General features: G+C 41.1%; 2 protein-coding genes across 2 annotated transcripts; both read left to right on the top strand.

Moving 5' to 3' along the window:
* Positions 1 to 456: 456 nt before the first annotated feature.
* Positions 457 to 4626, top strand: LOC118119314 (peroxisomal N(1)-acetyl-spermine/spermidine oxidase-like). Its single transcript, XM_035173151.2, has 10 exons — positions 457 to 912; positions 1018 to 1194; positions 1285 to 1415; positions 1546 to 1733; positions 2375 to 2556; positions 2693 to 2862; positions 3163 to 3248; positions 3366 to 3478; positions 3816 to 3964; positions 4357 to 4626. Exons 1-10 carry the CDS (start codon positions 759 to 761, stop codon positions 4477 to 4479), a joined length of 1473 nt encoding a protein of 490 aa, XP_035029042.2. The 5' UTR covers positions 457 to 758; the 3' UTR covers positions 4480 to 4626.
* Positions 4627 to 4939: 313 nt separating this feature from the next.
* Positions 4940 to 11870, top strand: LOC118119312 (peroxisomal N(1)-acetyl-spermine/spermidine oxidase-like). Its single transcript, XM_035173150.2, has 10 exons — positions 4940 to 5409; positions 6713 to 6889; positions 7579 to 7709; positions 7805 to 7992; positions 8376 to 8557; positions 9312 to 9481; positions 9670 to 9755; positions 10275 to 10387; positions 10513 to 10667; positions 10752 to 11870. The coding sequence occupies exons 1-10, from the start codon at positions 5253 to 5255 to the stop codon at positions 10896 to 10898; spliced, it is 1506 nt and encodes a 501-aa protein (XP_035029041.2). The 5' UTR covers positions 4940 to 5252; the 3' UTR covers positions 10899 to 11870.
* Positions 11871 to 12214: the final 344 nt, after the last annotated feature.

Genomic DNA, 12214 nt, shown 5'->3' with positions numbered 1-12214 from the left:
AAATACAATAGTTGTTTAAAGAAGTCATCTCATCTAAGCTGCGAGATGAGCTTACACCCATGGGTGTGACACGGATGGAGATTTAAATGGATAACAAACAAAAGGGGGGGGTAAGCTGCTCCTCCGTATTTTCTCTGGAGGAGGTGCATGTGTGAACGCAAAAGTCTGAGTGAGATAGTTTCTGCGGAGAAGTCGATGTGAGAACACAGCAGGGGATCCCCCGCTGGATTCACACGCGACAGACGCAAAAATGAAAAAGCTGGGTCATATATCCTACAATCTCCGACAAAGATGTCAAGAGAGGTTGTGGTGATAAGAGCCAACACCAGTTTTTTTTGTCAAGAAAACCACATGATCAGAGTTTATTCATCACTTCCTGTCTCTGTCTGCTGAACCCAGCTGCTCCACCTCTGGCCTGAATAATTTGGAGAACACGTCTGTGCAGAGAACCTCCCGTTGTGTTGCGCAAGTGTGAAATGCAAACTCTGGGTAACCACTGTAGCAAATTCTCTGGAAGTCACCTGTGAGTCATGTCTCTAGAGCCCTGACGCTTCTAAATTCTCTGCTCCGCCCCTGTCACCACCATCAAGTGGTGGATGCAGCTGCAGCGAACACACAGGAGCTGACCCGGCTGGTTGGTGAACAAGTCTCCGCCTCCTCACCTGGGCATGTTTTGGCACGCAGCCTGGTCGTTCCTCTCTTTGTCTTTTTTGCCTCTGTTTGCATTTCTTCATTTCCCTGTTTGATTCGGGGCGAGAATGGCTGAGAACGCGCAACCAAAGACTGTGATAATAGGATGCGGGATATCAGGAATATCTGCGGCACACAGGCTCTTTCAAGCTGGATTTCACAATGTGCGAATACTGGAGGCGACTGCAAGGAGCGGAGGAAGAATAAAAACTGCGAAACTGGGTAAGGAAACATTATGTTCAAGGTCTATTCTTTCAGTCTGGTTTAACATAAACATACTTTCCTCCTTTCCTCCTTAACACACGCAGATCTGTTTTCCCTCTATAGGTAATACCATCACAGAGATAGGTGCGACTTATATCCACGGCCCATCTGAGGAGAACCCAGTGTTCTGTTTGTCCAGGGACTTTGGCCTCCTGGACCCAGAGGCCCTCACTGAAGAGAACCAGGCCAAAGCTGTTGAAGAAAGACCTCCCCTTGTACCCAACTGGTTCAGCAGTTCAGGTCACCTGATGTAGAAGCAGTTTCAACAAACGATTTTTCCCATTTTCACTGTTGTTATTAATGTTTTATATTCTGTGGGGTAACGTGCAGGTCAGAGGCCGATCGCTGAACACATGATTCCTGCTGTAGAGATGTATGATGAGCTGATGGAAGATCTTCAACGGATTAAGAACGGAGAAGAAACACCGTGGACCAGCGTTGGGGATTTCGTACGATCTGAGGTACACGCTGACTCTCAGTGACCGACATTCATTAACTGACGCAGATATTTCAGAAGTTCTCGATGATGAACCGAAGAACGTCTGTTTGCATTTGTCTTTGTGTGCTCTTGAGAGTTTGGTATTTGTGCAGTTGCCACAACGAGCAGCGGAGAGGTGGAAAGATAAGGATGAAACCACCAGGGAGCTGCTTATGTGTGCCATCAGTACCCTGTTGAAGCTGGAATGCTGTGACAGTGCCGCTCACAGCATGGATGACTTGGACCTGGTGGGGTTTAATTTCTTCAAGAATCTAGCTGGACTGGACTGCACCGTTCACAGGTTCGCATAGCATCTCATATATCAAGTAATAGGTATTAACATAAATGAGGATACATGTTATGGTTTTCTTGAAGGAGGCTTCTCACCATCCAGTTAGTTAGGCCCGCAGGAAAATAGGACTGAAATTATGAGTCGATTAATGGATTATTAAGTTGACATAAATAAGGTTAATTTAGTACAAAGTGTCATGGATGACCTTTTTCGACTTGAGCTGCTTTCAGACCTGCACTGAACTGTAGATATTCTCTTAAGATTATCAGGAGGGTCTGTATGTGAGAACACAAATGTCTGAGTCAGCTGCTCGGGACATTCTCCGGAGCTTTTCCTGCCAGCCCCCAAGTTAAAACACCAGAGAATGTTCGAGTGAGCCCATGAGAGAACACAGCAGGAAAATGTTACTGGGAGTAAGTGGCCATGTTGATGACATTTCTAACACGGTACAGCCACGAAAACTGAAAAAAAAAACATCCAAAAAGAATACAGATATCTCATTCAGATTCAGACGAAGATGTCTGTACCTTTTACTGTAATTTTCTTTTCTACAGAATGTATTCACTTATCTTTTATCCATCTTGCGTTGGCTCCTGTTGTTTTTAATGTGCTATATATATATAAATCTGACTTTACTTGACTTGTTGCAGCGGCATGGAAGCCCTGATCGAGAGCTTGATGTCAGAGCTCCCTCGTGATTTAGTGTCCTACAATCATCCTGTGCGGTGCGTCCACTGGAACAACGCGGGGAGCGGAGAGCACGTGGTGACGGTTGAGTGTGAGGACGGCGAGAGGATCGCTGCTGACCATGTTATTGTCACAATACCTCTAGGTACCTTTTTTATAGTTGTTCATAGGTCAATATTTTCAGGATTTCTTATTATATCACAACGCAATGGCCTAACGTTACCAGAAATTAAAGAGGGATGATGTGATATAGTATGTTTGTGTCATTTTTCTCTTTCCAGGATACCTTAAGAAGCACCACTCAACCCTGTTCTGTCCACCTCTACCAGTGCACAAGCTTCATTCCCTCCAGAAAGTAGGATTTGGAACATGCGACAAAATATTTGTGGAGTTTGATTCACCGTGGTGGGATCCTGACTGTGAGGTCATCTACCTGCTGTGGACAGGCGAGGTCTGGAGTGGGTCTGTTAACCACGATTAAAAATCATACTCAGAACCAGTATTTGAATGTTATTTAGCATTACAGAATATTGCCCAGTGTCCTGTGATAGTTTGCAACTGGACACTGTTAAATGGTTTAACAGTGTCCAGTTGACTTCTTCTTCACTTTTAAATTTAAAATAAAATAACATACCTCTATGTGATACTTATAAACTTAACTTACTACTACTGCACTGCTCTGCTGGGAAAAGGTTATATATTGATGAACATCATATTTCAAATTTCAATTTTACACCCTGTGTGTCTTCAGGACGACCCCTCAGAGCAGGTGTCCGATATAGGAAAGTCCTGGATGCGCAAGATCGTTGGCTTCACTGTGCACCAACCTTCTGAAAGGTTAGTACCATAGTTAACACCCAAACGGACGCTTTATAGCTACTTTTCCCCTCTATAAAGTTTCCATGGAAGTTCATAGATCCAGAGAGTAATAGAATCCCCCCCTGAAACCCACAGGAACAGCCATGTTCTCTGTGGCTGGATTGCTGGGTATGAAGCAGAGTATATGGAGACGCTCCGTGAGGAGGAGGTCAGATGTGCCGTCACGGAGCTCGTCCGTTCATTCACACGTAAGTCAGCGTGAAGACAGAACGAGAGAGAGAGATCACACAATCGTCTTACAATCAGAAAAAGATTATGATTTAAAATATCAGAAACTAGTGTCACTGATAATTAATACTTATTATATTGTTATCCTCTTTATAATGACTAACTTAAAATCTTTCCATCTCAGTTATATTTTTTACAACAATCCAAGATGCGTGTTATAATACATATAAACAGTAATCATGCTATTCATTAATCTATTCACTGCTTTGACAGTTGATCCAAAACATTTTTTTAATGATCATTGGTCATTTGAGGACGGTCCCTGTCAGCCTAACTGTGTGTGTTATCTGCGTATAGGAAACCTCACCATCACTCCAAGGAGAATCGTGCGCACAAAGTGGTTTCATGACCCCTGGACATGTGGATCATATAGTCACCCAGCAGTAGGATGTACAGCACAGGACTTGGAGAACATGATGGAGCCGCTGCCTTCGAAGGGAACACAGGTACACAAACAGGTTTCATTTACACACAAACGCACATTTCCAATATAGACAACCTACGGGTTGGAGATGTCTTTTTTTTTTATGTTATCCCAGAAGTGTTTTGTAGAGCACATAGAGTGTTGCTTTTCCAAAATTCGATTTGTGGTCCTTGAGTGCCAACATCTGGCCGAGTTCATTTAGTCGGCTAAGTTTAATGTTTAAGGCTCTATTTTAGATACAGAAAAACATAATAATAATGTAAGGCCACCTTACAATACGTCATAAAAAAGGTAAAATAACATAAATAATAACAATAATGAGACATTAAAACAAAAAGATTCTGCCATTGAACCCTAATAAATGCGAAAAGTGTAATGAAATATGTTTCCATGACTAATAAGAGTTTCTCACAGCCCCTGCAGGTGTTGTTCGCTGGAGAGGCTACTCATCCCTGCCACTACTCCACCGTCCACGGAGCTCTACTCACTGGGTGGAGAGAAGCTGATCGGCTCATCTCTCACTACTCCTCCGTTTAAACCACCAGATTAAACACATTCATATTGTTATCCCTACGTGACCTGAGGCATGTTATCTGTTTGGGTCGTCTTTTCATGTTGCATTGTGAGCAAGGTAGGCACCAGATTCTGATGAAGAAGAAAAATGAATAAAGGAATATATATTTAGTTCTCGTGCATTCATTTTAATCTCTTGATTTTTGTTTGTTTAAACCGTCCATTGACTTTGACATTGTAATAAAAGAAAGATTGACCCAGCTGACCAGTTTTTAAAACAAAAATCATCAAAATAAAATGACAACATATGCAACAGCTAACTTGCAGAGGCTTACATTCTATATGTGTAATAATGCAGTAACCGGATTGTTAAATTAGTTTTCCAGTGGTGGAAGAATCATAATGTAGGGTAACATGGGTAAAACAATGGAACAATGGTCAATTGTATGTATGTATGTATGTATATATACGTATGCATGTATGTATGTGAGTATTTATGTTTGTATGTATGAATGTTTGTAAGCATGTATGTATGTATCACTTGCTTTGTGTTCAGGTGGTTCAGTTTCATGTTTTGCGATATATATATATTTTTTAAGGTTACACAGTTAGAAGATATATTTCACATAGTTCAGCCACATGGGAACACCTTAATATTTCAACCCTTTTTCTTCCTGCTCCCTAAAACAGTCTTTTATTTTGAAATCAGTGCCCGGAAGTCAGTATCTGATTTGTTTCTTATTATGGCAGTAGAGGAAGACGACTGAGAGGAGCACCTACGTGTAGGGTGCAACACAATGGAGTCAATGAGCGCTAACACTAAAATAGTTATAATAGGATGCGGTATATCCGGAATATCTGCGGCTCACAGGCTCTTTAAAGCTGGATTTCACAATGTGCGGATACTGGAGGCCACAGCGAGGAGCGGAGGAAGAATAAAAACTGGAGCTTTAGGTGAGTATGGAAAGTCCAAGAAGCCAAAAAGGCGAGAGCGCGGACCCTCACAAGCACTTTGTTTACAAACGGTTCAGAAGAAATAAACTATTAACGGTTTTTACAGTGAAAACGTTATTTGCCTCTTTGCATTTGCGATAATCGCAATAAGGTTGACGAGATCTGTTCATAGCAACTAAATCACAACACTAGTAATGTTATTAACTGACTTTTATTATCGATTTATTAGTCGATTATTTTGACGATTAATGGAAAAGACGTGTGGGCAATAAAATATGGAAAGTGTCCATTATTGTTTTGCCTGATAAACTGTCCAAAAATTAAAAAAGTCCATGTTTTCACATTATTAAGCATTACCAACTCAGTGCTTTGTGATGAACAATTTACTTGAATATGTTGCACTTTTTCACCTTGTTCAGAAAAGTAAAATCTGAAATATTTCATCCCCTCCCCTCAGCATTCAGCATCAAAATTTAGACAAGCTTTTTGTCCACTGATCCACTGAGAGGTATTAGCATCATACATGAAGCTCCATTACCTCTTTTACTCTGTGTATCAACTGTTGTGGAGATTTATTAAACAAGTCTTGGTGTAAAGCTTTGTAGACTTCAGTTTTTCAGTCAGCAACATCATCACGAAAAGGATGAAGTGCTTCAACTATCAGACATAAAAATACGCATAAGTAAAAATGTCAAGATCAAATATCCCTTTAAATCACAGCTCTACAGTTGTAAGTTATTTTAAAGTCAAAAAGAGATCCACATATTGTCTCACTTGTATTATTTTGAATGTGTTGTTTTTTCTTAACCAGGTCCAGACCGAGTTATGTGTGCTGTGCGTCCTGTGACTAACTGATAAATGCAAGAGATAATTATGCAACGGTCATTCAACTTAAATAACCCTGTTGTTAACAAACAGCAATAAAAGAGCTGCAAAGGAGCAAGAATAAAGTAGAGTGTTTACCACAGCCATGACCCAACTGTTCCCTTAAATCCAGTCGAGCTGCTCCACATTGCACACTCAAAGATATCAGTCCCCTTAATAAACCAGATTTTTTTCTTAATCAAGTGCCATGAATTATTCTCTGAGAAATTGGGGAAAATGTTCTTGGCCCATGTCCTTCCTCCAAGTTTCGTGGATATCCGTTCAGTACTTGTAATCTTGCTGATAAACAAACAAACAAACAAACAAACAGACAGGGGTAAAAAATACATACAGTAACCTCCTTGTTGGAGGTAATAACACAGTTTAACAATAACCATCTTCTTTTCTGAAACCTCTAATCTATATTTTTCATCTACAGGTGATAGGATAGTTGAAATTGGGGCAAACTGGATCCATGGACCATGCAAGGAGAACCCAGTGTTTTGTTTGGCCCAGCAGTACGGACTCCTGGACCCAGAGGCCCTCACCCCAGAAAACCAGGCCATGGACGTCGGAGGACACCCCCCCTGGGTTCCCAACTTCTTCAGTAGTTCAGGTGAAGAATCATGGCCTACAGTAGGACTGGTATATGAATCCACCATTCCAACACATTAACAATAACATCAACACTACAAACCATTTACCATTCAGTAAACTGTATAGTGGGTGCTGGTGGGATAGTATGGTGTATGATATGATGCGTCTTTTTTGGTTTAGACCATAGTTTGGTTTTGTCCTTATTATATCAAAGTAAACAAAAGATTTTTCTTGGCTTGTACTTTGATGAACTGCGATCTTGTGCCAGCCTGGTGCATGGCTGCAGGGGCAGTGTGCAGTGATGTATCATGCAGTAGATAGTCATTTTATTGTGTCCTCCCCCTTTAGACACAGAGCTTTATTGATTTCAGATAAGACCAGTTTTACAACAGTCTACTGTGTCAAAGAAAGCTGGTTAAATATTGAAGGTTCATCTTGAGACTCCTGAATTTATGAGGAATATTTTAGTTGACTACTTTGAACTATCCTCAGTTGCTCTGAAACTGGAATGGAGAATGAAAAGCATCATATTTGAGCAGATTTGACCCAAGTTACAGTTATGTTTTCAATTGTTTCCATTATTGTGCTTAATGACATTTAGCCAGTGTCTGGTTGTTACTACCTACTGTTGTGTGGGTGAGGTATGAGTTGGTAAACCTAATGATATTTTCCCTAATCCGTGTTGTGTGGGCCATGTGATGTGTGCAGGTCGGAAGCTCAGTGCTGCGGACGTCTTTCCGGCTCTGGAGATGTTTGCTGAGCTGCTGAATGAAGGTTCAGAATTTCAGAATCAAGGAGGAGAACCCTGCTCCAATATGGGAGAATTCATCCGGTCAGAGGTACTTTGTCGTTTTGTGTCTTTTTCTGTGACTAACATATTAACACTGGAAATGTGTTTGTTGGAAATGGCTGGAACTTCTGTGGCTTTGTGCAGGTGCAACAACGATCAGAAGAGAAATGGAAAGATATCGACGCAAACACCAGATCTCTGCAGCTGTGTATGATCAGCAACATGCTGAAGGTGGAGTGCTCCGTGAACGGGGCCCACAGTTTGGATGAGGTGGGCCTGGGGGCCTATGGCCTTTATAAGACTCTTCCTGGACTGGACTGTACATTCCCAGGGTTCGTACATGAAATGCATAGAGTGCAGCAACTAATTTTATTGCAACTCATTTATTGCAATACTGAATCATTATTTCTACATATTGATAATCTAAGTAAAAGGGATGTCTTGCAGTTGCTCATTTGGCCAGTGAACTAAAGATGCACCAAGTATTTATATTGTAGACTTGTTATAAAGATAAAGAAGCAAATTTTTGTTTTAGAAATTAGTCCAGGGGAGAGGGGAGTCAGTTAAAGTAGATTATGACAGATATAGAAATTACAGGTGACTTCAGTGAGAGCCCTGGTGAATCTAACAAACCTAACAACCCTGAGTAATAATAATATTTCAATTTGTCAGTTAACTGATTGTTATTTCAACATTTATTTCCCTTCTCATGCAGCGGCTTCGAAGGTCTCGTCAAAAACTTGATATCGGAGCTTCCCGGTGGTTTGGTGACGTACAGTCGGCCTGTGCGCCGTGTCCACTGGAGCAACTCGGAGAAGAGAGAAAACCCTGTGGTAGTTGAGTGTGATGATGGGGAGAAGATCACTGCCGACCATGTTATTGTCACAGTACCTCTAGGTAAACTCGTATGCCTACAACACTAAATTACTATTCAGTCCTAAATTTTTTAATAGCACTTTATTACGCAATGATTCTGCTCACACACATTTTTTAGAACTTCTGTTTAATTTGATTTACACTTAGGTTGATGCTGGGTGGGGCTGTGATGGAACAGTGTTTCAGTCACAGTCTGTATACACACACACACACACACACACACACAGACACACATGGACTTTCTTTATGCATCTGTTTCTGCTACTGCCAGTGGCAAAAGCAGTATGCGTTGGTATTGTCTGTCCATTGTACAGATGTTGGTACGTCCGTCTGACCATCCCATTCATGTGAACATAATATCTCAAGAACGCCATAATTATGTACAAACGTTAACCTGGACTCAAGGATGACCTGATTAGAATTTGGTAGCCAAAGGTCTAATGTCAAGGTCTCGGTGGCCTCATGAAACATGTCACCGTGATCTCATATTATTTCGAATGCAATATCAGGATCACCTGGAGAGAGTTCAAATGTACTGGTTGGCAGGGTTAGGATGGTTGATAACCAGTCAGTGTTGCCAAAAGCATGAATCATGAATCATTTTATGTCATGTTCTTATAAAGGTGCTTTTAAAAACAAACTTAACATTGTATTTTCTATTTCTAATACAAACCTTTTATTGACTGCTGTTTTGTTTGATTCTTCAGCAACATGAATTGAGGCTGTTCAGCAATGATCACAGCGTAACTTGTTCCGGTGTGTCGTGTTTTCTCAGGATACCTGAAGAAGCACCATTCAACCCTGTTTGATCCTCCTCTCCCGCTGCACAAGCTGCACTCCGTCCAGAGACTGGGTTTCGGTACAAACAATAAAATATTTGTGGAGTTCGATTCCCCGTGGTGGGACGCTGACTGTGAGGTCATCTACCTTATATGGGAAGATGAGGTGAGATGGTTATTCAGTGGATGAAGGTATCACATTGAAAACAAAACACTTTGTGCTCCAGTTATGCTTGAATATTTTTGATTTAGAAGCATTACACTCAGATATTTGGCATGTTTGCCAGTAGTTGGCAAAAAAGCATCTTAACACACAAACATTTGAACTGTGTTTTATTTCTTGTTCTTCTTCAGGATGCTGTTGTGGACACGGTGCCAGACGTTCAGGGATCTTGGATAAAGAAGCTGTTTGGCTTCACTGTGCTGAAACCCACTGAAAGGTCAACATCCATGATGCTTGTCTAACCTATGTTTTGAAAATTTCCAATTTTTTTTGTCTCACTGATAATCAACATTCATTTGCTCTGTCTCTCTCTCACTCACACACACAAAGACCTGTCTCTCACACTCAGGAAAAATCTAGTAGGTTAAATGACTCCTCAAAACAAGTGTTTAGCATCTTAGGCAGGCAGACATGGGTATAACCACCTGTGAGTGTTCACACGGCCACGATGGCCAGGCCCACTCGGCCCTCAGCAGACTGATTCTCTACTGGTTTTTATTCAGAAATAGCAACATGTCCACATGCTGTGGGGTCAGTCTGGTGACAGCCTGGTAACTGTGAGACCCACGTCAAAGAATACCTGCTTAGATGGTACCGATGTCCAAGTGAAGCGATAGTATTAAGAGTCAAAATTCTTATTGTCGGTTCACAGTTAAATGTAAATGATGAACATCCCTAATTTAGTTCATAATTAATTGCATTGATTGATGGTGCATTGTCCTGCTTGTGTCCTCAGGTATGGACATGTGCTCTGTGGCTGGATAGCTGGACATGAGTCAGAGCACATGGAGACACTGTCTGAACAAGAGGTCACACATGCTGTCACACAACTCATCCGTAGGTTTACAGGTGAGTCTTAACATTTCACAATGCCCCTCCACTGAAGGCTCATCTCTGAGCCTTGGTTATTTTAAAACAATCTGTCAGCATCTTTAGAACAACTGGTGTGTGTGTCTGCATGTGTGTGTGTTTAGGGAACCCGATCATCAGCCCGAAGAGAGTCCTGCGCTCCCAGTGGTTCCATGACCCCTGGACATGCGGCTCCTACAGTTACCCTGGAAGAGGCTGTTCGGAGCAGGACCTGGAGAACATGATGGAGCCCCTACCTGTGAAGGGATCACAGTCAAAAGTACTTACATGTTCATAACCACAAATATGTGCATACTAGCTCGCACATAATCAAAATCCTGTTTCTGAATATTCTGTGTCTCAGCCCCTGCAGGTGCTGTTCGCTGGAGAGGCTACTCATCCCTGCTACTACTCCACCGTCCATGGAGCTCTTCTCAGTGGGAGGAGAGAAGCTGATCGGCTCATCTCTCACTACTCCTCCGTCAGTGAGCCGCTCAAGTCCAAGCTTTAAAAGAATAATGCTGCATTGACGAGAAGAGATTTAACAGATTTATCTTCGACTTTGTCAAAAACTGATGTCAGAGTTGATTGGGAGGACTGTGTGGAAGCTGCTGTTTATATATGTTTGTCACTTTAAAAACTGGAAAGTCCCCGAGAATGAGATAAAGGATTGAACTTTGAAAGGACACACTTAGAAATCTGATTTGTAATAATGCTGTCAATAATGCTGTAATAATGCCGGGATTTTCCAGGACTTCATAGTTTGATTTCTAGACTGAATTTTATAAAGTTTTCAAATTATGAATTGATTTTAACTTTGAGATATTCTCAATAAGAAATTTAACTTAGAAGTTCATCTAGTCAATGAATTGATTAATTAACACATTGCTTTATTATTTGCACTACTTTTGCCCTGCACATTACGATTCATTTTGAATGATAAGGTGAAATGTAAGAGGACCTAGAAAAGTGTTGAAGAAAATTAAGGAATTAGTGTTTGAAATAATGTATCATTAAAATGACCAGCCAAAGCGATCAAGTGAAAAACTTACAGACACAAACATCCCAAAAATGTCATGTAATGAGCAAAGTCAGAATCACGTGTGTATGTGGATTTCAGAAAGTAAAACCTACTGTGACATGTGTATTGACGGTGTAAGCATCCAGCTGAGAGCAGCAACATGGATGCTGAGACACCACAGACTAAAGAAGATTGTGGCCTTATATTATACATGTACTATAACTATACCAAGGGTATTCCGCAGGAAGAAAAACACTCAGGGGCAACTCAGAAGGCATAGATGAGAAGAAATTCGTCTGAAGATTCTATAATCCGTCAGGGTCAGAGATGCTTGATGACACTGGATTTTCTCTCTGTTCTGTTTTGAGTGTGAATGTGGTCTGTGACTCATTTTGTGATTCTGAGGTTGACCGCTGCCTTTGTCTATGAACACAGGAAGTCAATAAAAGAAAAGAAATGTTAGTCAGATCTCTGGGTGTAATATTTCTATTAAAAGTCATTTTATATTTAAACCATTGATATGGAAGAAATAATTGATTTCTTTGGGAAGATAAATGAAAAGATGTAGTGGAGTAATGGTGCCATGTCAGTGTGGGTGCATGTTAGTTTCTCCTTTGTGCAACTGGGTAACCCTCCACGTGTTTATAAAGCTAGACAGTACAGTGTTCATACGACAGCGACCTCACAGACTTTCCTCCACCAAAGAAACTATATTTGTCCCCTGAAAGGCCTCCGACCAGAGTCCCTCTCACACTGGCCAAAAAAACTCTCAACATCCTTGTAAGCAGTGGTCACAAGTATTTATC

This window comes from Hippoglossus stenolepis, chromosome 12 (assembly GCF_022539355.2).
Source record: "Hippoglossus stenolepis isolate QCI-W04-F060 chromosome 12, HSTE1.2, whole genome shotgun sequence".
Lineage (NCBI taxonomy): Eukaryota > Metazoa > Chordata > Actinopteri > Pleuronectiformes > Pleuronectidae > Hippoglossus > Hippoglossus stenolepis.
The sequence above is the reverse complement of the archived record's forward strand: the minus strand, read 5'-3'. Positions and strand labels throughout refer to the sequence as shown.